At 45.2% G+C, this 27,149-nt stretch overlaps 1 protein-coding gene across 1 annotated transcript in view; it reads left to right on the plus strand.

Moving 5' to 3' along the window:
* Positions 1-21,370, plus strand: part of LOC146822510 (uncharacterized) — a 181,694-nt gene extending 160,324 nt beyond the window's left edge. The window contains exons 5-6 of the mRNA XM_085613627.1: positions 3,559-3,666; positions 15,669-21,370. Of these exons, the coding sequence (XP_085469753.1) occupies positions 3,559-3,666; positions 15,669-16,825 (1,265 nt within the window). The 3' untranslated portion in view covers positions 16,826-21,370. The remainder of the gene's footprint in view (positions 1-3,558; positions 3,667-15,668) is intronic.
* The last annotated feature ends 5,779 nt before the right edge of the window (positions 21,371-27,149 follow it).

Below are 27,149 nucleotides of genomic sequence, written 5' to 3' on the forward strand. Positions count from 1 at the left end.
CAGGGCAACTGTAATGTTTCGCAGAGTCTTCGGCTCGGAGTTTCCCGATACACATTCTAGACACTTTCAAATTTTAAGATATACACTTTTATAATTTAGTATCAGAGTTACTGTAGATACATATGCTGGTCCACGTTCCTCTTTCCAATTCAGTGGGTCCTACTACCATACCAATAAGTGAATGCACTCAATCGCCCAATCTTTCAAAATCAAAAAGTTGTCCTTCTATGTGTTTGAGTCCACACCCATGGTAAGTCCAAGGACCTTGAGTAATAGACAGTAATGGCGGCGCTCAATCGGTACCCCTATTCAACGTGGAGACTCCTCTTCCATACACAGGTCCGGCTGTGCAATAAGCCATCCACTCTGCAGCAACACAAGTTACATTTTTTATTAACTTTTGATATGTTTGAGCTTTAAACAATTTATTAGTTTAAATGGTCAGATCATGCAGCAGATCTTGCATTATGAGGCAAATATGGCAGAGCCATGATTATATAGAAAACATTTGCAAACTGGGATATTTTGCCATTCATGTTTGAACTGCTGTTGTGGAAAAAGGGAGAAGTGCTGATGACAGAAACTCCATGGCTCGGCGACAAATGGCTTGTGCTTCCACGTTTTATCCTATTTGGGACATTCTGTGATTAGAAGCATATCCCACTTTGTGAATGTATTTTAATGTAAATAACTCATTATAACCTTAAATAATCATGTGTATCCATTGGTGGATTAAACTGGGCAGTGAAATGCCAAACAAATACTAAAAATTGGGTTGTTTGCGCATTCTTGCCACACCTCTGGCTCCGCCCACTGAGCCAATCCTTGGGTTATTCCCGCCCTCTGATTCTCCGCCCACAGTTCCCCTACTTTTTTCCCCCTACTTGATCACCTGCTGCTCTTTACGGTCATCTACTTTTTACTGTGCTTTGAAAGTGGATACAATTGAATATGTAATGAAAAATGTGCTGTAAAATTCACCATTTTGTTCTGTTGTTTTCCAAAAAAAAAAAACCCCCCAAACCCTCCTATTAGCGGTCGGGCTCGCTCGCTCGCTACGCGCCGGACGGGGGCTGGTCTGGCAACATTTGCCAGGGCTGCTTTTAGTTCATAGTCCGGCCCTGGTCTGGAGAAGGTTTAGTCGAAGGTTAGTGAACACAAACCCGTGCGACACGGAACTATAACTTCAATGGAATGGGTTAACTAAAAAAATGCAATCATTACAGAAAGCAAAACGTCATTAATTAATCATGAATGAGCTCAAAGTACACTGAAGTCATAATCTACGAGAGGGCTAACATAAGTTTGGTTTCTAAAAGAAGCCAGTAGCCAGAACCAAGAATAAAACATGAAACACAGACTGACATAGTCTGATCAGTTAAAAGGCCAAAGAAAGTCGAAGTATCAAATAAATACACCGAAGAGTCGAGTCTGCTGAAACAGGAACATCTCCAAAGTCCAGCAGGTTTCATGAGGTTTTATGGCACAGAACAACATGCACTGTGCTATTTCTTATGGAATGACAGGGTGGACCAGCAGTGTCACAAGACATTTACCAATCAATATTCTAGTAAATAAGAGACACCTACTTCTGACTGCATCCCAGTGGCCAAGCTATGCAAAACTAATGAAGGAAATTGTCATTTGAGCTAATGAATTGCATTCATGGAACCTCAGCAGGAAACCTTGGAATATTACAGAGTAAAGGACACCTGAACACTGCTTCCCAAAATATAACATTGTGGACACTTCTGTGGAGCCTTCTTTGCAGTGATTTTACTGAAATGGAAAAACACACAAAGAGGTAGGCTTTGCTCACGTAAACTAAAGATGCACTATTCTGCAAACGCAAACAGATGTCAGTGCAAGCTAACTGAGGCCTAGTCAGGCTAACTGAACAACATCTAAATTAGTAAAAAGTAATCATTATTTCTAATTAGTAATAATGGCTGCATAACTGCTTGTGCTCCCCGTTAGATGCTGAAGGGGACTTTATATAGGTGAATGGAAGGATAACTCTGCTTGTCTTTGTTACTGAAAGCTGTTTAACATAAAGAATAGTTCTGCCGTGTTGGGCTACGTCTGGCTTAAGGTGACCATGGGTGTGTGCTGAGGAGCCCATGTAATGTAATATAAGGTATGGTGGATTTGTAGAATGCTGCTTGTCACCCGTGAGGGTATCCAGGCGCTGAGTAGGTGAGTGTGGGTGTGTGGTGAGGCTGGGCCTGAGTACAGGCAGTCTCGATGGTCCCACAAGAAGACTAATTGACTAGCGAGCTCTTCAGCTTCTTGCGGAGTTCAAGAAGTGAGGAGAAGGCCCTGGTGTGTAGGGGGAGGTCGTTCTGGGATTTGGCTGCTTGGAAGGAGAAAGACTGCCTCCGGTTCTGCTTCTGTGGATGCGGGGTGTGTGCGAGTGAGAGTGATGCTGAGCAAAGTTGCCTGGTGCATTGGTTGAAGTAAAGCCGTTGATTGAAGTATGAGGGCCACGTGTTGTGTACTGACTTGAATGTGTGTGTGGAAAGTTTGAACTGGCTGTACTTGTGGAGGGAGATCATTTTGGATGTTTGAAGTCTGGAGAAGAGATGGGCTGGGATGCCGACGTAGAGTGCGTTGCCGTAGTTCAATCAGCTTGTGATCAGGGCCTTCGTGGTTGTACGTCTTGTATCCAGTGGGAGCCACTTGCAGATTTTACGTAACATGCGGTGGATGTAGAAGCATGAGGAGGTGACGGCGTTAACCTGGGACTTTATGGTGAGGTTGGTTTCCAGGATGAGGCCAGGGTTCCTAGCATGGTTGGTTGGGGCGGATGTCGAAGCATGAGGAGGTGACAGTGTTGGCCTGGTTCTTCTTGGCGAGGTTGGTGTCCAGGATGAGGCCATGGTTCCTAGCTTGGTTGGTTGGGGTGGATGTCGAAGCATGAGGAGGTGACGGCGTTGGCCTGGGACTTTATGGTGAGGTTGGTGTCCAGGATGAGGCCAGGTTTCCTAGCATGGTTGGTTGGGGCGGATGTCGAAGCATGAGGAGTTGACAGTGTTGGCCTGGTTCTTCTTGGCGAGGTTGGTGTCCAGGATGAGGCCAGAGTTCCTGGCATGGTTGGTTGGGGTGGATGTCGAAGCATGAGGAGGTGACAGTGTTGGCCTGGGTTTTCATGGCGAGGTCGGTGTCCAGGATGAGGCCAGGTTTCTTAGCACGGTTGGTTGGGGTGGATGTGGGTTCAAGATCAGCGGGCACCAGGTGGAGTCACAAGGTGAGCTCTTATTCCTGAAGATCAGTTCTTCAGTTTTGTCTGTGTTGAGCTTGAGGCAGTTCTGTTTCATCCACTTAGCCACGCTGGTCATGCTTTATTTGAAGTTTGACATGGTAGTGCCGGTGTCGTTTGTTTATTTAAAGACTTGTTATCCATCCTCTCATGTGCTGGCGTTGTGTAGACAATGATACCAGGTAAACGCTGCCTGCCTGTCTGTGCATCGTTACATAAACCTGCTGCGGAACCATTGTCCCAATGCTATTCCCAGCCTTGTCTTTGATTTCACACTGTTGCTCTGTTGTGTTCTTCAGATTCTTCCCAAGAGAAGGCTGACCTGGTCATTACCATCAAGAAAGAACCCAGTGATCCTGAGCTGGACGATTCTGATGTTCTCAACATCCCTAATAGCCCCGAAGAAGGTGAGGTCACACCTCCATACATGTGCTAGTGTACACACACACACCCGCTTACGGCAACACAAGACAGAAGTACAGGGCAAATAGGTGGGCGCAACGCGTGTTTTGCTGTCCTGAAGCAGTCTGTTGTACATCAGTAAGGCCTTTGGAGCAGAAGGTCTTGAAGAAGGAGTGGAGGTCTAAGATCCTAACCTTGACATTGATAGTGTGGGTTGATTACTGCGATGGTAAGTCTCGGAAGAAGGAGTGGAGGTCTATGATCCTAACCTTGACATTGATAGTGTGGGTTGGTTACTGCGATGGTAAGTCTCGGAAGAAGGAGTGGAGGTCTAAGATCCTAACCTTGACATTGATAGTGTGGGTTGATTACTGCGATTGTAAGTCTCGGAAGAAGGAGTGGAGGTCTAAGATCCTAACCTTGACATTGATAGTGTGGGTTGATTACTGCGATGGTAAGTCTCGGAAGAAGGAGTGGAGGTCTAAGATCCTAACCTTGACATTGAGAGTGTGGGTTGATTACTGCGATGGTAAGTCTCGGAAGAAGGAGTGGAGGTCTAAGATACTAACCTTGACATTGAGAGTGTGGGTTGATTGCTGCGATGGTAAGTCTCGGAAGAAGGAGTGGAGGTCTAAGATCCTAACCTTGACATTGATAGTGTGGGTTGATAAATGCGATGGTAAGTCTCGGAAGAAGGAGTGGAGGTCTATGATCCTAACCTTGACAGTGTGGGTTGATTACTGCAATGGTAAGTCTCGGAAGAAGGATTGGAGGTCTAAGATCCTAACCTTGACATTGATAGTGTGGGTTTATTACTGCGATGGTAAGTCTTGGAAGAAGGAGTGGAGGTCTAAGATCCTAACCTTGACATTGATAGTGTGGGTTGATTACTGCGTTGGTAAGTCTCGGAAGAAGGAGTGGAGGTCTAAGATCCTAACCTTGACATTGATAGTGTGGGTTGATTACTGGGATGGTAAGTCTCGGAAGAAGGAGGGATGGTCTATGACCCTAACCTTGACATTGATAGAGTGGGTTGATGACTGCGATGGTAAGTCTCGGAAGAAGGAGTGGAGGTCTATGATCCTAACCTTGACAGTGTGGGTTGATTACTGCAATAGTAAGTCTCGGACGGAGTGGAGGTCCATGATCCTAACCTTGACATTGATAGTGTGGGTTTATTACTGCAATGGTAAGTCTCAGAAGAAGGAGTGATGGTCTAAGATCCTAACCCTGACATTGATAGGGTGGGTTGATTACTGTGATGGTAAGTCTACAACATTGTTTGTCTCTCAGACCTTAGTAACAAGCATCCCACAGGCTCATAGTGGTAGATGGAACTCTTTGTCTCTCAGACCTTAGTAACAAGCATCCCACAGGCACATAGTGGTAGATGGAACTCTTTGTCTCTCAGACCTTAGTAACAAGCATCCTACAGACACAGAGCGGTAGATGGAAATCTTTGTGTCTAAGAGCTTAGTAACAAGCATCCCACAGGCTCATAGTGGTAGATGGAACCCTTTGCCTCTCAGACCTTAGTAACACGCATCTCACAGGCTCAGAGCGGTAAATGGAACCCTTTGTCTCTCAGACCTTAGTAACAAGCATTCTACAGGCACAGAGCGGTAGATGGAACTCTTTGAGTGTCAGAGCTCAGTAACAAGCATCCTACAGGCACAGAACGGTAGATGGAACCCTTTGTCTCTCAGACCTTAGTAAAAAGCATCCTACAGGCACAGAGCGGTAGATGGAACTCTTTGTCTCTCAGACCTTAGTAACAAGCATCCCACAGGCACAGAGCGGTAGATGGAACCCTTTGTCTCCCAGACCTTCGTAACAAGCATCCTACAAGCAGAGGGTGTGTTATCGGCCTCAGTGTCTCGCAGCTCATAGTAACATGAATCTTACAGGAACACACAGTGCAGGGAAGATCTGCCTCTGAGAGCACAGTCACATGCATATTACAGGCACAGTACTAGAGTAAGATGTTGCCTCTCTAAACCCAGAAACCTGTATCTTACTGGCATGGTTTGTGAGAAGGAGCCCACTTCCTCTCAGAGCTCATAGTAACATGCATCTCCCAAGGACAGGGTACGAGAGGGAGCTCCCTGCCTCTCAGAGCTCATAGTAACATGCATCTCCCAAGGACAGGGTACGAGAGGGGGCACCCTGCCTCTCAGAGCTCATAGTAACATGCATCTCCCAAGGAAAGGGTACGAGAGGGAGCTCCCTGCCTCTCAGAGCTCATAGTAACATGCATCTACCAAGGACAGGGCACGAGAGGGAGCTCCCTGCCTCTCAGAGCTCATAGTAACATGCATCTCCCAAGGACAGGGTACGAGAGGGAGCTCCCTGCCTCTCAGAGCTCATAGTAACATGCATCTACCAAGGACAGGGCACGAGAGGGAGCTCCCTGCCTCTCAGAGCTCATAGTAACATGCATCTACCAAGGACAGGGTACGTGAGGGGGCTCCCTGCCTCTCAGAGCTCATAGTAACATGCATCTCCCAAGGACAGGGTACGAGAGGGAGCTCCCTGCCTCTCAGAGCTCATAGTAACATGCGTCTACCAAGGACAGGGTACGAGAGGGAGCTCCCTGCCTCTCAGAGCTCACAGTAACATGCATCTATCAAGAACAGGGTACGAGAGGGAGCTCCCTGCCTATCAGAGCTCATAGTAACATGCATCTCCCAAGGACAGGGTACGAGAGGGAGCTCCCTGTCTCTCAGAGCTCATAGTAACATGCATCTACCAAGGACAGGATACGAGAGGGGGCTCCCTTCCTCTCAGAGCTCATAGTAACATGCGTCTACCAAGGACAGGGTACGAGAGGGAGCTCCCTGCCTCTCAGAGCTCATAGTAACATGTATCTACCAAGGACAGGGTAGGAGAGGGAGCTCCCTGCCTCTCAGAGCTCATAGTAACATGCATCTCCCAAGGACAGGGTACGAGAGGGGGCTCCCTGCCTCTCAGAGCTCATAGTAACATGCATCTACCAAGGACAGGGCACTAGAGGGAGCTCCCTGCCTCTCAGAGCTCATAGTAACATGCATCTACCAAGGACAGGGTACGTGAGGGGGCTCCCTGCCTCTCAGAGCTCATAGTAACATGCATCTCCCAAGGACAGGGTACGAGAGGGAGCTCCCTGCCTCTCAGAACTCATAGTAACATGCATCTCCCAAGGACAGGGTACGAGAGGGAGCTCCCTGCCTCTCAGAGCTCATAGTAACATGCATCTCCCAAGGACAGGGTACGAGAGGGAGCTCCCTGCCTCTCAGAGCTCATAGTAACATGCATCTACCAAGGACAGGGTAGGAGAGGGAGCTCCCTGCCTCTCAGAGCTCATAGTAACATGCATCTACCAAGGACAGGGTGCGAGAGGGAGCTCCCTGCCTCTTAGAGCACAGACTGACATGCATCTAACAAAGACAGGGTAGGAAAGGGAGCTTCCTGCCTCTCAGGGCAGATACTAACCTGTGTCACAGGCAGAGTGTGAGAGGGAACTGTGCTCTGCGAGCTCACAGAAACAGACCACGTGCAGCCACAGAGTGTCTGACAGAACCCAGTGTCTTTTTAAACTCTACAAAATGTATTTTGCAGCCAACCAGATCTCAGTAACGTGTATTATAATGTCAGTAACATTGGTTTTTCAGTCTCAGTTGTATTTGTTTTAAATTCCTAATTTCAGTGGTGTATCACAACAGAGTGAGCTCACTCCAGCTTTAAATCATGCAGATATAGGGGTTGTGAAGGTGCAATCTATAGAATCTATAGAAAAGACGGCATCATATCATGGTGGCAGAGAGAGCGGTGTTTCAGAGGTATGGGGTGAGAGGAAACTCTGTATATATTACATTATGCACAGTATGAAGTAATTGAGGTATGGGCTAAGAGGGAGCTCCCAACAGATGAAGTATTCGAGATATGAGGAGAGAGGAAACTCCTTCAGAGGTTACAGATTAAAGTACTCGAGCCAGCTGAATGAAGGGAAGCTCCTGTTGCATTGAGCATGTTCTCATTGAGGTATGGGGAGGAAAGCTTTCTCCCTATAGGCATTACAGGCTCAGATCATTGACGTACAGGAGTGGGAGGGAACTCGACACATTACACTATCTGGCCTTTGATATATCGAGAGGACACCATCTGCTTAAAGGGATTACAGCAACAAGTAATTGAGGAATGGCACTAAAACTGAGCTCTCAACGCAGGTTACAGTATGAAGCCATCGCGGTATGAGGGTGAGAGCAATCTATGGAGATAGAGATTACAGTATGAAGTCATCGCGGTATGAGGATGAGAGCAATCTCTGGAGATAGAGATTACATTATGAAGTCATCGCAGTATGAAGGCGAGAGCAATCTGGAGATAGAGATTACAGTATGAAGTCATCGCGGTATGAGGGTGAGAGCAGTCTATGGAGATAGAGATTACAGTATGAAGTCATCGCAGTATGAGGGTGAGAGCAATCTCTGGAGATAGAGATTACAGTATGAAGTCATCGCGGTATGAGGGTGAGAGCAATCTCTGGAGATAGAGATTACAGTATGAAGTCATCGCGGTATGAGGATGAGAGCAATCTCTGGAGATAGAGATTACAGTATGAAGTCATCGCAGTATGAAGGCGAGAGCAATCTGGAGATAGAGATTACAATATGAAGTCATCGCGGTATGAGGGTGAGAGCAGTCTATGGAGATAGAGATTACAGTATGAAGTCATCGCGGTATGAGGATGAGAGCAATCTCTGGAGATAGAGATTACAGTATGAAGTCATCGCGGTATGAGGGTGAGAGCAATCTCTGGAGATAGAGATTACAGTATGAAGTCATCGTGGTATGAGGGTGAGAGCAGTCTCTGGAGATTGAGATTACAGTATGAAGTCATCGCGGTATGAGGGTGAGAGCAATCTATGGAGATAGAGATTACAGTATGAAGTCATTGCGGTATGAGGGCGAAAGCAATCTATGGAGATAGAGATTACATTATGAAGTCATCGCAGTATGAGGGTGAGAGCAACCTCCGGAGATTGAGATTACAGTATGAAGTCATCGCGGTATGAGGGTGTGAGCAATCTCTGGAGATAGAGATTACAGTATGAAGTCATCGCAGTATGAGGATGAGAGCAATCTCTGGAGATAGAGATTACAGTATGAAGTCATCGCAGCGTGAAGGCAAGAGCAATCTGGAGATAGAGATTACAGTATGAAGCCATCGCGGTATGAGGGTGAGAGCAATCTCTGGAGATAGAAATTACAATATGAAGTCATCGCGGTATGAGGGTGAGAGCAGTCTATGGAGATAGAGATTACAGTATGAAGTCATCGCGGTATGAGGATGAGAGCAATCTCTGGAGATAGGGATTACAGTATGAAGTCATCGCGGTATGAGGGTGAGAGCAATCTCTGGAGATAGAGATTACAGTATGAAGTCATCGTGGTATGAGGGTGAGAGCAGTCTCTGGAGATTGAGATTACAGTATGAAGTCATCGCGGTATGAGGGTGAGAGCAATCTATGGAGATAGAGATTACAGTATGAAGTCATTGCGGTATGAGGGCGAAAGCAATCTATGGAGATAGAGATTACATTATGAAGTCATCGCAGTATGAGGGTGAGAGCAACCTCCGGAGATTGAGATTACAGTATGAAGTCATCGCGGTATGAAGGTGTGAGCAATCTCTGGAGATAGAGATTACAGTATGAAGTCATCGCGGTATGAGGATGAGAGCAATCTCTGGAGATAGAGATTACAGTATGAAGTCATCGCAGCGTGAAGGCAAGAGCAATCTGGAGATAGAGATTACAGTATGAAGCCATCGCGGTATGAGGGCGAGAGCAGTCTATGGAGATAGAGATTACAGAATGAAGTCATCGCGGTATGAGGGTGAGAGCAATCTCTGGAGATAGAAATTACAGTATGAAGTCATCGCGGTATGAGGGTGAGAGCAATCTCTGGAGATAGAGATTACAGTATGAAGTCATCGCGGTATGAGGGTGAGAGCAATCTCTGGAGATAGAGATTACAGTATGAAGTCATCGCGGTATGAGGGTGAGAGCAATCTCTGGAGATAGAGATTACAGTATGAAGTCATCGCGGTATGAGGGCGAGAGCAATCTATGGAGATAGAGATTACAGTATGAAGTCATTGCGGTATGAGGATGAGAGCAATCTCTGGAGATAGAGATTACAGTATAAAGTCATCGCAGCATGAAGGCGAGAGCAATCTGGAGATAGAGATTACAGTATGAGGGCGAGAGCAGTCTATGGAGATAGAGATTACAGTATGAAGCCATCGCGGTATGAGGGTGAGAGCAATCTATGGAGATACAGATTACAGTATAAAGTCATCGCGGTATGAGGGCGAGAGCAATCTATGGAGATAGAGATTACAGTATGAAGTCATCGTGGTATGAGGGTGAGAGCAATCTCTGGAGATAGAGATTACAGTATGAAGCCATCGCGGTATGAGGGTGAGAGCAATCTATGGAGATACAGATTACAGTATAAAGTCATCGCGGTATGAGGGCTAGAGCAATCTCTGGAGATAGAGATTACAGTATGAAGTCATCGCGGTATGAGGGTGAGAGCAATCTCTGGAGATAGAGATTACAGTATGAAGTCATCGCGGTATGAGGGTGAGAGCAATCTCTGGAGATAGAGATTACAGTATGAAGTCATCGCGGTATGAGGGCGAGAGCAATCTATGGAGATAGAGATTACAGTATGAAGTCATCGCGGTATGAGGATGAGAGCAATCTCTGGAGATAGAGATTACAGTATGAAGTCATCGCAGCATGAAGGCGAGAGCAATCTGGAGATAGAGATTACAGTATGAGGGCGAGAGCAGTCTATGGAGATAGAGATTACAGTATGAAGCCATCGCGGTATGAGGGTGAGAGCAATCTATGGAGATACAGATTACAGTATAAAGTCATCGCGGTATGAGGGCGAGAGCAATCTATGGAGATAGAGATTACAGTATGAAGTCATCGCGGTATGAGGGTGAGAGCAATCTCTGGAGATAGAGATTACAGTATGAAGTCATCGCGGTATGAGGGTGAGAGCAATCTCTGGATATAGAGATTACAGTATGAAGTCATCGCGGTATGAGGGTGAGAGCAATCTCGAGATAGAGATTACAGTATGAAGTCATCGCGGTATGAGGGTGAGAGCAATCTCTGGAGATAGAGATTACAGTATGAAGTCATCGCGGTATGAGGGTGAGAGCAATCTCTGGAGATAGAGATTACAGTATGAAGTCATCACGGTATGAGGGTGAGAGCAATCTCTGGAGATAGAGATTACAGTGTGAAGTAATTGGCATACTGGGTGAGGCACAAATTACATTATGAAGTAATTGAAGAATGAGGTTGAGAGTTAATTCAGAAATTACACTATCAATTATGTTAGGTATAGGGTGAGAGGGAACTCCTGACCAAGATTACAGTATGGAATAATTGAGTTTGTGGTGAAATGGAGCTCCTGACAGGTTACAGTACGAAGTGATTGAGGTGTGGCCTGCAAGGGATTTTATGTATAGATTGCAGTATAAAATTTGAGATATGGGCTAAGAGGAAACATCTGACATATTACACTAAGGGTTATGGGGTGAGGGAGTCTGGTACAGATTACATTAAGATGTAATTTCGTTATGGGATGGGCGGGAGCTCATTCAGATTACAGTAACTGCTTATTCAGAGATTACAGTATCGATAACAGCACATTCTGAGATTACAGTAACTGCACATTCAGAGATTACAGTTTCGGTAACTGCACATTCACAGATTGCAGTAACTGCACATTCAGAGATTACAGTATTTGTAACTGCACATTCAGAGATTGCAGTATCAGTAACTGCACATTCAGAGATTACAGTATTGGTAACTGCACATTCTGAGATTACAGTAACTGCACATTCAAAGATTACAGTATCGGTAACTGCACATTCAGAGATTACAGTAACTGCACATTCACAGATTACAGTATCAGTAACTGCACATTCAGAGATTACAGTAACTGCACAATCAGAGATTACAGTATTAGTAACTGCACATTCAGATATTGCAGTAACTGCACATTCCGAGATTACAGTATCGGTAACTGCACATTCAGAGATTACAGAATCGGTAACTGCACATTCAGAGATTGCAGTAACTGCACATTCAGAGATTAGAGTATTAGTAAGTGCACGTTCAGAGATTTCAGTATCAGTAACTGCACATTCAGAGATTACAGTAACTGCACATTCAGAGATTACAGTATTAGTAACTGCACATTCAGAGATTACAGTAACTGCACATTCAGAGATTACAGTATCGGTAAATGCACATTCAGAGATTACAGTAACTGCACATTCAGAGATTACAGTAACTGCACATTCAGAGATTACAGTATTGGTAACTGCACATTCAGAGATTACAGTAACTGCACATTCAGAGATTACAGTGTCAGTAACTGCACATTCAGAGATTACAGTAACTACACATTCAGAGATTACAGTATTATTAACAGCACATTTAGAGATTACAGTATCAGTAACTACACATTCAGAGATTATAGTAACTGCGCATTCAGAGATTACAGTATCGGTAACTGCACATTCAGAGATTACAGTAACTGTACATTCAGAGATTATAGTATTAGTAACTGCACATTCAGAGATTACAAGATCGGTAACTGCACATTCAGAGATTACAGTAACTGCACATTCAGAGATTATAGTAACTGCACATTCGGAGATTACAGTATTAGTAACTGCACATCCAGAAATTCCAGTATCAGTATCTGCACATTCAGAGATTACAGTAACTGCACATTCAGAGATTACAGTATCAGAAACTGTTCATTCAGAAATTACAGTATCGGTAACTGCACATTCAAAGATTACAGTATTACTAATTGCAGATTCAGGGATTACAGTATCAGTAATTGCTTATTCAGAGATTACAGTAACTACACATTCAGAGATTACAGTATTAGTAACAGCACATTTAGTGATTACAGTATCAGTAACTACACATTCAGAGATTACAGTAACTGCACATTCAGAGATTACAGTATCGGTAACTGCACATTCAGAGATTACAGTAACTGCACATTTAGAGATTACAGTATTTGTAACAGCACATCCAGAAATTTCAGTATCGATATCTGCACATTCAGAGATTACAGTAACTGCACATTCAGAAATTAAATTATCGGTAACTGCACATTCAGAGATTACAGTATTACTAATTGAAGATTCAGGGATTACAGTATCAGTAATTGTTTATTCAGAGATTACAGTAACTGCACATTCAGGGATTACAGTATTAGTAACTGCATATTCAGCGATTACAGTATCAGTAACTGCACATTCAGAGATTACAGTATCGGTAACTGCACATTCAGAGATTACAAGATCGGTAACTGCACATTCAGAGATTACAGTAACTGCACATTCAGAGATTATAGTAACTGCACATTCAGAGATTACAGTATTAGTAACTGCACATCCAGAAATTCCAGTATCAGTATCTGCACATTCAGAGATTACAGTAACTGCACATTCAGAGATTACAGTATCAGAAACTGTTCATTCAGAAATTACAGTATCAGTAACTGCACATTCAGACATTACAGTATTACTAATTGCAGATTCAGGGATTACAGTATCAGTAATTGCTTATTCAGAGATTACAGTAACTACACATTCAGAGATTACAGTATTAGTAACAGCACATTTAGAGATTACAGTATCAGTAACTACACATTCAGAGATTACAGTAACTGCACATTCAGAGATTACAGTATCAGTAACTGCACATTCAGAGATTACAGTAACTGCACATTTAGAGATTACAGTATTTGTAACAGCACATCCAGAAATTTCAGTATCGATATCTGCACATTCAGAGATTACAGTAACTGCACATTCAGAAATTAAATTATCGGTAACTGCACATTCAGAGATTACAGTATTACCAATTGCAGATTCAGGGATTACAGTATCAGTAATTGCTTATTCAGAGATTACAGTAACTGCACATTCAGGGATTACAGTATTAGTAACTGCATATTCAGCGATTACAGTATCAGTAACTGCACATTCAGAGATTACAGTATCGGTAACTGCACATTCAGAGATTACAGTAACTGCACATTCAGAGATTACAGTATCAGTAACCGCACATTTAGAGATTACAGTATCAGTAACTACACATTCAGAGATTACAGTAACTGCACATTCAGAGATTACAGTATAAGTAACTGCACATTCAGAGATCACAGTAACTGCACATTCAGAGATTACAGTATTAGTAACTGCACATCCAGAAATTTCAGTATCGGCATCTGCACATTCAGAGATTACTGTAACTGCACATTCAGAGATTACAGGATCAGAAACTGTTCATTCAGAAATTAAATTATCGGTAACTGCACATTCAGAGATTACAGTATTACTAATTGCAGATTCAGGGATTACAGTATCAGTAACTGTTTATTCAGAGATTACAGTAACTGCACATTCAGGGATTACAGTATTAGTAACTGCATATTCAGGGATTACAGTAATTGCACATTCAGAGATTACAGTATCAGTAACTGCACATTCAGAGATTACAGTATCGGTAACTTCACATTCAGAGATTACAGTATCAGTAACTGCACATTCAGGGATTACAGTATCAGTAAGTGCACATTCAGAGATCACAGTAACTGCACATTCAGAGATAACAGTATCAGTAACTTCACATTCAGAGATTACAGTATTAGTAATTGCACATTCAGAGATTACAGTATTGGCAACTGCACATTCAGAGATTACAGTATTAGTAACGTCACATTATGAGATTGCAGTATCGGTAACTGCACATTCAGAGATTACAGTAACTGCACATTCAGAGATTACAGTATCAGTAATTGCACATTCAGAGATTACAGTATCGGTAATGGCACATTCAGAGATTACAGTATTAGTAACTGCACATTCAGGGATCACAGTATCGGTAACTGTTTATTCAGATATTACAGTATTGGTAACAGCACATTCAGAGATTACATTTACCAGGTACTGGTGGTACATGAGTGAAAGGACACATTACAACATCTGCCAATAATGTATGTTGACAACAGCGATCTCTCTACAGTGAATACAGTATCATGCCGTTGAGGGATGAGTTGAGAGGGCGCTCCTAACAAAGATTACTCCATGAACTGGTTGAGGTGTGGCTGAGAGGAGGCTCCTGATACAGATTACAGTGAGAAGTAATTGAATTTTGGGGGTGGAAGGGATCCTGTTCAGAGCTGACAGTATTACATCTGTGAGGTACGGAATGAGAGGGAACTCCGGATATAGATTACAATATGAAGTAATTGAGATATCATTGAGGGCGCTACTGACAGAGTGCTCTATGAAGTAATTGAGGTGTGGAATGAAACGGAGCTTAAAGTAACTGAGGTATAGATTGTGACTGAACTCCTGACACATATTACAATATGAAGCTTAGAAGAATGAGGTAGGAGAGAGCTCGTTCAGAGACTACAGTATCAAGTACTTGATAGTGAGGTCCCAAGATTACAGTATGAAGGAGTTTAAGTATGGGGTGAGAGGTGCTCCCGACACAAAATATAGTATGAAGTATTCACAAGTATGGGAGCGAGGTGGAGCTCTTTTCAAACTTACAGTGCCACGTTTGTGACATACAGGAATGAGAGGAAGCTCCTGACACAGCTCACTGTGTGAAGTAATTGAGGATGTAGCCCTACTGACGCTTGCCAGTGCTTGTTTCTGTACTTTACTTAGTGGAGCTGTGCTTTGTTTGTTGCACTATCTAATGAGGTTTGCATTGTGGCAACCAGCAATGCAAGTGAAGGCCAGTTTACCTCACAAAGCACCCTTGCTGATGTCGGCAATTAAAGCCATGGTGCTTATTGTAGGTTAGTGGTCTAATGATGTGGACAATGCCCGACTGAAACCTGTCTGAGGTCGATAGTTCATTAATGGTAACTAGAATCTGTTTTTTGCTCCCAGCAAATAGGGGTGCCGAGATGGAAGCCAAGGATATGAAGACAGCCAAAGACCTACTGTTGGATAAGATGCAGACAGAGCAGGGTCCAGGATCTAAGCACACCAGTGATCCTGGAGAGAGAAGCCATACAGGCTCTTCTGAGCAGTCATCCTCTGTCATTGACAACGGAACCGCGATAAAGCTCTTCAATCCAGAGACCGAGCAGTCACAAGATGACCCAGTGGACTGTTCAGCATACATAGACCTCTTTCCGTCACAGGCACAATCTGGCAGAGACCAGGGGGCTTATGGAGCTGAATCCCTGTACAAGTGCCTGGAGAGCGAGAAGGCATTCAGCAAGAATTCAAATCTCCTGCGTCACCAACGTATCCACACAGGGGAGAGGCCCTATGAGTGCACTGAATGTGAAAGGAACTTTCTGCACAAGTGCTCCCTAATCCAGCACATTCAGCTTCACACGGGTGAGAGGCCATACAAGTGCACACAGTGTGAGAAGAGCTTCCGGATGAACTCCGCTCTTGTGTATCATCTCACCACACACCGGGAGGAGAAGCTGTTTAAATGCACTGAGTGCGAGAAGACGTTCACACTGAAGTCTACGCTGGTGAATCACTTGAGGGTGCACTCGGGGGAGCGTCCCTTCAAGTGCACTGATTGTGAGAAGTGCTTCAAAAACGACAAGAACTTACGGAAGCATCAACGCACACACACTGGAGAGCGGCCATACACCTGCCCCATCTGCCCAAAGAGCTTCAGCAACTTCTACAACCAGCAGAGACACCAGAAGACGCACACAGCGGAGAAGCCTTTCCGATGCCCTCAGTGTGCCAGGGTCTTCAGTGAGAGTTCCAGTCTTATCAAGCATCAACAGATGCACAAGTACGATAGAAAGCAGAAGTATAACTGCGCTGAGTGTGAGAGGACTTTTACCTTCAACTGCAAACTGCTCCAGCACATGATAACACACACAGGTGAGCGTCCGTTCAAGTGCACAATATGTGACAAGGCCTTTGGACACAACTCCTCCCTCACCCAGCACCAAAGAATTCACTCTGGAGAGAAACCCTACCAGTGCAACATGTGTGAGAAATCCTTTCGGACCAGCTCCACCCTGCTCAGACACAGCCGGAAACACACCGGGGATAAACCCGACAAGTGATACAATGCAAGAAGTGTTTCAACCACCGGAAGCTGCTGCTTGTACACCTAGCAACACACAACACCTAGAAATGTCATGTGTCTTGCCACGAACAGTAGACTCTGGTGTATCACATACTGAAAGGCACGTTATGATTGTGATATCCTAAGGGGAAGTCCACTTGCACGTGAAGGACTCACCCACAGACCTGGAGGAAGCTTTGCACATGTTTTACCTGATGCTGCCTGCAGACAGAAGTGCTGTCCAGGTGTTCAGATGCCTGCTGAGGGCACCCTCTGACCACAGATACTGAGTTTAAGTTGTATTTGTTCTTGACTCGGAATGTAAAGGAAGAGATCACCTGCTTCATTGCCCATTTGGTCGGAGGCACTCTGACTAAGGAATCAATGGACCATAGGGAGTTCCCTGTCTCTAGGCGCTATCTGTGAGAGGCAGTCCGCAGAGACATGTACTGATCAGCCTTTCTTTCTATACCTTGCCTCTTCCGCAAGCATTTGACTTTGTTTATTGAGCAGTGGGTCAGTGTTTGCTGAACACGGCCGCATATGGCTGTGCATGTAGAAGCCTTTTAATCACGGAGAGGAGAGGGGTACTCAACATCAGTCTGCCTCCCTGCCAATAACACATTATATTCAAGGACTGATGTTCAGCATAGAACGTGTGCCTATCTACTACCAAGGGCCCCGCTCAGTTGACGCAATGCCTCACCCACTTGCCGTGGCACGCTTCCTCACCAGGCATGCCTCAACACCCTTTGTGCATATTTTCTAAGCAAGTGTAGAGCTCGGTTGTCCCTTAAGAGCCCAAGATTATATTTAGGGATCTGGATCAACGGTCCTAAAACGTTTAAAACTGTTTGTAAAGGATACCCATTCCCATTTTATTTATTTGTGGGTTTCTATGTCAGGATAAAAAATTGAACAAGATGCATGGTCGCAGGGCACTAATCACCCTGCCATCCATAGGTTTGTGTCTACATGTTTTGGCCCCTGTTAAATGCCCCTGTGGGTCGACTACATTCTTCAGGACATCGAGATCCCTACTCAGTTCGTGCTGTGGTATCGATGTGCACAAAAGTCATTAGGTTATGTTAGTAACACAAAAATAAATGTAAAGTACTCGCAGTTTTATCAACATTGGAGAATTACTCTGCAGTGGAAACATAAACAATGTCAATGGAGAGTATGGGAAACCCACATAAAATGGATTGCGTAGTATGCTTAGTTATTATGTTAGTAGAAATTAAAAATTGTGAATCACTGCACACAAAGGTGAGGCACACAAAGGGAATAGACAAGTCTCATAGTCAGGGAACTGCCTATTTCACTTTGCCCAGTCTTTTGTTTTTCAAGGTGCTCCTAATCTGGGGTGACGCAGGAGCATCGCCTTGCAGTCAAACACTATATAGAAAACATATGAAGGAAAATGTTAGGTGTGCAAAGTTATCACTCTCATTCGTCTGAAGTAACCTAATAGACTGAGGAAATCAGAAATATTATCTGTCCATGCAAATGTTTAAAAATGAGGGAATCACTTTGGGTTAAAGTACAAAATTAATTTACCATGAATCTTCCCAGGCATAACGAGTTGGAAAAGGAAAATGTTACTTACCCTATAAGCATCTGTTTGTGGCATGTAGTGCTGTAGATTAGCATGCTGTTCATACTCTCCTGCCTGCCAGTGTTGGGCTTGGACATGTGTAACCCACCTATTGCTGGTAATGCACATCAGCTCTTTTGTGAGATCCTTCTTCTGCACAGCAGGTGAGGATGTAATTGGAGCTTGGAGCTACAGAAGACGATGACCATGTGAAGAATGAAGAAAGGCATCTGCAACAACCAAAGGCTACCAGGGAAGAGGGATGGTGCATGTAAATTTACAGCACTACACGCCACAAACAGATGCTTGCAGGATAAGTAACATTTTCCTTGCACAGACTGTAAAGCAGTTCTTCCCAAAGCAGTGGCTAGCCGGAAGATGTTGCAGAGGACTGAAAAAGTATACGTAGTACAGCCTGGCCAATGTTGGCTTGTTGGGGTGCTCTCACATCCACACAATAATGCTTGGTGGAATTTTGAGGAGTAGAACAGGTAGCTGCCTTGCAGATTTTAGACATACAGATGTTACATTAGAAAGCCGTTTAGGCCCCCTTTTTGCAGGTAGGGTGGGGTCTGGGTGGGAAAGGCAAGGTTTTTTTTTACCTTTGGCTTAACAGGTCGGGATACATTTGACCAACCACTGTGCTGTACCCACTTTAAAGAGAGTTGCTTGATACCTTTTAAATAAGTTAGACAAGTAAAGCATTTAAATTGGTCAATTCATAAAACGTATTTCAAAAACATTGGAACGCATATCAAATGATGTGGAAACACAGATTAAAGCAGCACAGCTAATAGTAAATGTTTGCAAGAGCCCCTTCTTTTATATCAATTAAAGCATAAATCAATATAATAAAGGAACTATTCGCTCTGGGGTTCACATGGAAAGGAACTATTCCCTCTGGGGTTTACACGGAAAGGAACTAATTCTTCAGGGGTAAAACTCCAAATGGAAATATAGGAAAGCTTCTATCGCAATCTTTGCTGGACACTGACAAGGAAACTTAAACCCTTCTGTTGGTTTTACCCCTCACGCTCCAGAATCCACTAGAATAGACGCCGGCATACTTAAATATCTGCTTAATCAGCAGTTCAAAGTATGGAGGGGAGTAGTACGAGAAAAGCATTTACTTTCACACTTATGCTGCTTTTTCTGTTTAAGAAATGCTGCAGGGGCCCCATCATATTGATCTGTTGCTACTTTTGGGTTTCATCCATACAGATCAAAAGAAGCTTGGCTTTTTAGTGAAAGTATGAAGACTATAACGTCAAAGATGTTAGATAATATTAAAAAACAAGAGGGAATCGTTATAGTGTCTGTATCTGGTCTTTAAATATGTGAACACCACAGGCTGCTGCTTGGAGAATCCAAGCGACAGAAGAACAGTAAGAAAGGGCCCCGATATCTGATCCTAAACTAGCCTTGAGCAGAGAATCCAAGAGACAGAAGGACAGTAAAGAAAGGGGCCCGATATCTGATCCTTAAACTAGCCTTGAGCAGAGAATCCAAGAGACAGAAGAATAGTAAAGAAAGGGCCCGATATCTGATCCTTAAACTAGAACAGTAAAGAAAGGGCCCCAATATCTGATCCTTAAACTAGCCTTGAGCAGAGAATCCAAGAGACAGAAGAACAGTAAAGAAAGGACCCCGATATCTGATCCTAAACTAGCCTTGAGCAGAGATTCCAAGAGACAGAAGAACAGTAAAGAAAGAGCCCCCGATATCTGATCCTTAAACTAGAACAGTAAAGAAAGGGCCCCGATATCTGATCCTTAAACTAGCCTTGAGCAGCGAATACAAGAGACAGAAGAACAGTAAAAAAGGGCCCCGATATCTGATCCTTAAACTAGCCTTGAGCAGAGAATCCAAGAGACAGAAGAACAGTAAAGAAAGGGCCCCGATATCTGATCCTTAAACTAGCCTTGAGCAGAGAATCCAAGAGACAGAAGAACAGTAAAGAAAGGGCCCTGATATCTGATCATTTTACTAGCCTTGAGCTGAGAATCCAACAGACAGAAGAACAGTAAAGAAAGGGCCCCGATATCTAATCCTTTTACTAGCCTGGAGCTGAGAATCCAAGAGACAAAAGAACAGTAAGAAAGAAAGGGCCCCAGAATCTGATCCTTAAACTAGTTTTGAGCTGAGAATCCAACAGACAGAAGAACAGTAAAGAAAGGGCCCCAATATCTGATACTTAAACTAGCCTTAAGCAGAGAATCCAAGGGACAGAAGAACAGTAAGAAAGGGCCCCGATATCTGATCCTTAAACTAGCCTTGTGCAGAGAATCCAAGGGACAGAAGAACAGTAAAGAAAGGGCCCCGATATCTGGTCCTTAAACTAGCCTTAAGCAGAGAATCCAAGAGACAGAAGAACAGTAAAGAAAGAGCCCCGATATCTGATCCTTAAACTAGCCTTGACCAGAGAATCCAAGAGACAGAAGAACAGTGAAGAAAGGGCCCCGATATCTGGTCCTTAAACTAGCCTTAAGCAGAGAATCCAAGAGACAGAAGAACAGTAAAGAAAGGGCCCCGATATCTGATCCTTAAACTAGCCTTGAGCAGAGAATTCAATGGACAGAAGAACAGTAAAGAAAGGGCCCCGATATCTGGTCCTTAAACTAGCCTTGAGCAGACCACAGGCTGTTGTTGGGAGAATCCGAGTGAAAGAGGGGCACTAACAAGAAGTCTTTAACCTAGTCTTATGCACACCACGAGTCACTACCGGGAGAATGTCATGATGCCGTTATTTACATAATGCCAGAGCCAAGCACTAGGACCCCAGAAACCCGGATTATCCTCTCCTGTGCTCACCGCCTCCTCAAGGCAGGAACCAGAAGTAGAAGGCAAGGGACCGAGAGCACCAGTGTTACAAAGGGCAAGATGTCTAATGTTGCTGCCTCACAAGGCGGCTTGTAACTAATCTATAAATAAAAGAAGTTGATCTTACTGCAGGTGTGCTGCTTGTTTCTTTAAATGAGGAGGTACCCTGGCCACAAGGGGTGGGTCCAAGAATTTTGTTTTTAGAATTGGCGAGAAGAATTTTCAATTCTATCAAGGGCACGGAGGCGAGGATTATGCTTCTCTTTCTTCACTTTATTTTGACAGCAGCCAATGGGAAACTTTAAACTGAAAAGACTACATTTCCCAAGAACATAACATAGTCACATGCACCAATCATACAGCCCTATATAACATCACACTGCTATTTTATGCCCTCTTTCTTTGCCCAAATTCTGGGAATTAACTGTTTTTAACTTCCAGAATCCTCAAACAATATGGCATCCAGTGAAAGAGAGCCACAGGACTCAACCTGAGTCCAACTCGGAGACCCTTGTCCAAGGGCATTGAACCACCTCATGTAATGACAACAACATCTGGAGAGGTCATTAACCGCTGAAGAAGAACTTCCAACATATTCCAACCTCATCCAGGTTTGTGTGTACTTCTGATCACTCCCTATTAGGAAAGAAACAACTGAATCCGTAATCACTGGCTATTATAAATTAAAGTAAAAAAAACCAGAAGAGTGTGGGGACTCATCATACCATCATTTATTACATCTAACGATATAAACACATACACATTCTCGGGTGGGATAATCCTCGCCTCTGTGTCCTTAATAGAATTGAAAATTGTTATTGCGAGTGCTAGAATTTTTTTTATTCTATGTCAGGACAGGAGGCTCCGATTATGCTTGTTCAAAGCTGTACCACCACCACTGAAGCAACATCCACAATAGGCTTATACAAAAACGACTTGTAAGTAGATTCTGACTACCAGTCCCCTGCTTTCAGTATATTGTCCAATTTGCACCCCAGCATAAAAGACTTGGAGGCCATGGCACCCCTAGCTGAATGTGCACCAAAAATAGAAGTATCAATTCCTGCATCCGATAACAGCTGATGCATCCACCTGGCGATGGTGGCAGGTGCTTCAGGTATAAGGGGCGTCTGTAATCCCATTAACAATTGACACCCCCATGTCAGAACGAAACTCGCTAGTACTTACCTCGTAAGCTTTCAAACATTATACTACACATTGTTTGCAATTACCAGAGAACGCTGCGTATGAAACAAACCTGGAATAGGACTTCGCCCTCCTGGTGATAGTAAAGGACTCTCTCTCCAGAGAGAATATTCTACCTGAGAGAGCCAAGGCTCGTACATCCGAGACACTTTTGCAAGAAATTCAACATAAAAGTATTGTCAGTTTGGCTGACAATTGTTTACCTGATCAATATTTTTTATTCAGCAAATTCTCTAAGAATGTAATGACAATATTGAAGTTCCACAAAACTGAATAGTTTTGATTGAGGAGGGTTGGACATTCGAATACCCCGCATGAGCTTACACACCACCGGATACTCACATATGGGCTTACCTTCCGCTGGAAGATGTCCAGCTGAAATCGCAGATCTCAAATTATTAACTGACCTGTAAGCCATACCTGCAGATGCTAGAGAAGGCAGGAAATGTATAACTAAACAGGAATTTGCTCCAACAGGATCTGCACTGTTCATCTCGCCAAGCACACCAATGCCTCCATGCTGAGGCGTAGCGTTTATGTGTGCTATTGGACCACGCCTGTCTGATAAAGGCCACATTGTCCTGCGAAATGCCTGGCAAACTCCATTTCTCCCGGAAACACTCCATGCCAATAGCAAGAGGTGTCCTGAGAGGATCAGAGGATGAGGCTTCCCGCTGGGTCAAGCAACAGGTCCATCAGAATGGAATTAGCACTGGACTTGAAAAAGCCAGTTTGAGGAGTCCCGGAGACCATGCTTGCGCTTCCCAAAATGGAGTCACTAGAACTATCTTGGCCCTCTGATACCTCACCTGGGAAAGAACTCTGGGAATCATACATGGAGGAAATGCGTAGTTCAGGAAGGGGGACCAATCCTGAAGGAAGAATCTGTTGCCTCTGCCTCCCTAAGGGGGACCAATCCTGAAGGAAGGAATCCGTCGCTTGGGCTTTCAGAAGGAGAACAATCCTGAAGGAAGGAGTCCTGAAGAAAGGAATCCACCGCTTGGGCCTCCGGGTCTGGACGCCAGCTGAAGAATGATGGGTTCTGCTGGTTGAGGTGAGAGGCGAACAGATCCACTGTGCAGGGACTCCACTCATGATGAAACGCGTTGAAGATGTTTGGGTGAAGTCTCCAATCACTGTAATCCCGGAGGTGGCGCGAATGCCAATGTGCAATGGTGTTGCTTAGACCTGGAAGATACTCTGCCACCATTGAAATCCGATGTTGGAGGTAAAATGCCAAAAGTCTTTGGCTGTCTCCGCAAGGAGGCATGATTTGGTTCTGCCCAATTTGTTGACATACCAGCCCCACAGATACATTGTCCAACCCTAGGATAGACTCCCTATTGCAAAAGAACGCTCTAGAAGTTCCAGGAAATTGATGTGTAGAGAAAGTTCCTCCTGTGACTATCGGCCCCATATGGAGAACAGACCACATCTCGCACCCCAGCCCCACCGGCTGGAGTCCAACTCGATAATCATCTCTGGAGCAGAGCCAAAAATCGCCCTGCCATTCCATGCCTTCATGTGATCTAACCATCAGGATATCTCCGTGTTGGCCTCCATCGACAAACTGATCTGAATATTGAGGCCATTTTGGAGGTGCAGAATCTTGAGTCGTTGGAGGGCTCGGTAGTGGAAAGGACCTGGGAAGATAGCTTGAATCCAAGAGACCTGTGGGAGTGAGCCTTTTCAGGGGCCCACCAGTGCAGGGGTTCGCCCTTCTTTGTCCTTTAGTCCTTAGACCAACAAAATGGAGATTGGCACAGAAGCTGTAATATCAAACAAATAGTTTGTTATCACTCATGAGTGGGACTACATCGATACAGAACCCTCAGGCATGTATGAGGCAGTACCTGGAATACAGAAACCATGGTGCTTATATACACCCTTTGTTGCAGAGTAAGCATGGAGACTCAAAAAGAGGCGGTACAAGTATACACAAGAATAGCTATTCACAAATATGGACATACACAAATTACTTAATCAACAGAGTGAGAGGGGAAATGAAACTGCTCACATCAGTTGGAACAGCCGGACAGTTCTATTCTAAAACAGGTGCATTCTAGCAGCTACAGGCCTTTCTGAGCATGCACTGTGCTCTGGCTCAGTACTGGAGGAGTTAACTATAGTTGATAACTCAGGCAGAATAGAAAAGCAGGCGACAGTGAAGACGGAAGGAGCACACGGCTAACACATGGCTAACGAAAATGGATGCCAAAACAAAATGGCTTCAGCTCATGCTAACAGCGATTTCTGCCGATTTCCACAGATGACCCTTTTAGCATTAGCTGAAGACATCTCTATGCTTTAGAAGGAACAAGGAAAACATCTTGCACATCAATTTTCATCATATCGCTAACTTCTTGGTCTAACACATATTGGGCGTTCACATTCTTGACGTTGTGTTTGGTGGGTATACAAATAGAAACACAAAGGGAACAAAGCCTCGGGCCACATTGTTTCCATAGACATGACAGTAGGATCGTAAAGAATATACATATAATCGTCAACAGTTTCCAGCCCCAGGTAACAAACAATGTCCATAACCAGGCACAACCAAATTCCTCGGCGATACTCCTCTATTTCCCATATAGTTCAATCAATCAATCAATCAAATTTGTAGAGCGCACTACATACCCGCAAGGGTTCCAAGGCGCTGAGGGAGGGAACAAGGGGGGTGCTGTTGCTACTGGTCGAACAGCCAGGTCTTGAGTTGTCTCCTGAAGGTTAGAAGGTCTTCAGTTTGTCGTAGGATGAGGGGGAGGGTGTTCCAGGTTGTGGCGGCGCGGTGGGAGAAGAATCTGCCCCCGGCTGTGGTTCTACGGATGCGTGGGACGGAGGCCAGGGAGAGGTCTGCGGAGCGGAGTTTCCTGTTGGGTACGTTAAAGGAGAGTCGACTGTTGAGGTAGGCTGGGAGGGACTTGTGGAGTGCCTTGTGTGTGTGGATCAGGAGCTTGAAGGAGATTCTTTTGTCGACAGGGAGCCAGTGCAGGTTCCTGAGGTGGGGGGTGATGTGGTTGCGGCGCGGGACGTCAAGGATAAGGCGTGCAGAGGCATTCTGGATTCTTTGCAGTCTGTTGATGAGCTTGGTCAGGGCGCCGGCGTAGAGGGCATTTCCGTAGTCGAGTCTGCTGCTGACTAGGGCCTGGGTGACTGTTTTCCTTGTGTCTGATCGGGATCCATCTGTAGATCTTGCGGAGCATCCGGAGGGTGTTGAAGCAGGTGGAGGAGACAGCGTTGACTTGTTTGGTCATAGTGAGTTTCGAGTCGAGGATGACTCCCAGGTTGCGTGCATGGTTGGTGGGTGCGGGGGGTGTCCCCAGTGACGCGGGCCACCAGGAGTCGTCCCATGCTGAGGGGTTGGGCCCGAGGATGAGGATCTCCGTCTTGTCTGTGTTCAGCTAAAGGTGGCTGTCCTCCATCCATTCGGCGACGGCCTTCATTCCCTGGTGGAGGTTGGATTTGGCAGTGAGAGGGTCCTTGGTGAGGGAGAGGATCAGTTGCGTGTCGTCGGCTTAGGAGATTATGTTGAGGTCGTGATGTCGGGCGATGCGTGCGAGGGGTGCCATGTAGACGTTGAACAGCATCGGGCTGAGGGAGGAACCCTGCGGGACACCGCAGATAATCTCGGAGGCTTCGGATCGGAACGGGGAGGCGGTCTCTCTGGGTTCTGCAGGAGAGTAAGGAGGAGGTCCAGTCCAGGGCCTTGTCTCAGATCCCTTCGTCGTGGAGTCGTGTGCGTAGTGTGCGGTGGCAGATGGTGTCGAAGGCGACGGAGAGGTCCAGAAGGATGAGGGCCGCCGTCTCGCCGTTGTCCAGTAGGATCCTGATGTCGTCTGTGGCGGCAATGAGTGCGGTCCCGGTACTGTGGTTGCTGGGGAATCCTGACTGGGAGGGGTCTAGGATGCTGTTGTCTTCGAGGTAGCGGGTGAGCTGGATGTTGACTATCTTCTCGATAACCTTAGCTGGGAACGGAAGCAGGGAGATGGGTCGGAAGTTTTTGAGTTCGCTCGGGTCCGCCTTGGGTTTCTTCAGTAGGGCGTTGATCTCGGCATGTTTCCAGCTCTCAGGGAAGGTCGCGGTCTCGAAGGAGAGGTTGATGATGTTGCGCAGGTGGGGTGCGATGGAGCTGCCGGCTTTGTTGAAAATGTGGTGAGGAAAAGGGTCAGACGGCGAGCCGGAGTGGATTGTGCCCATGGCCTTGATTGTGTCTTCGATGCTCACGTTGGCCCAGGTTGTCAGGGGGTTGTGGTCGGTGGGTTGTGGTGGGTCAAGCACGTTGGGGCCTGTTAGGGTCATCCGGGGGTTGAAGCTGTCGTGGGTGTCGGCGATCTTGCGGTGGAAGAAGGTGGCGAGGGAGTCGCACTGGGCTTGCGACAGCAGGATGTAGTTTGCGTTGGAGCTGGGGTTGGAGAGTTCCTTAACGACGTTGAAGAGCTCCTTGCTGTTCTGCGCGTTGTTGTCGAGGTGGTCTTTGAAGGAGGTTCTCTTGGCGGTCCTGATGAGGTGGTGGTGGTTGCGGATGGCGTCTTTGTGGGCTGTGCGGCTGTCTGGCGACTTCTCGCTGTGCCATATGTTCTCCAACTTCCAGTAGGTGCGCTTAGACGCTAGGAGTTCCGGGGTGAACCAATTGGCTCTCTTGCTGGTGTCTTTGAGGGTTTGATTTTTCAGCGGGCCTAGGGTGTTGGCGCAGTCGTCC

The sequence above is a fragment of the Triturus cristatus genome, chromosome 6 (assembly GCF_964204655.1).
Source record: "Triturus cristatus chromosome 6, aTriCri1.1, whole genome shotgun sequence".
Taxonomy (NCBI): domain Eukaryota; kingdom Metazoa; phylum Chordata; class Amphibia; order Caudata; family Salamandridae; genus Triturus; species Triturus cristatus.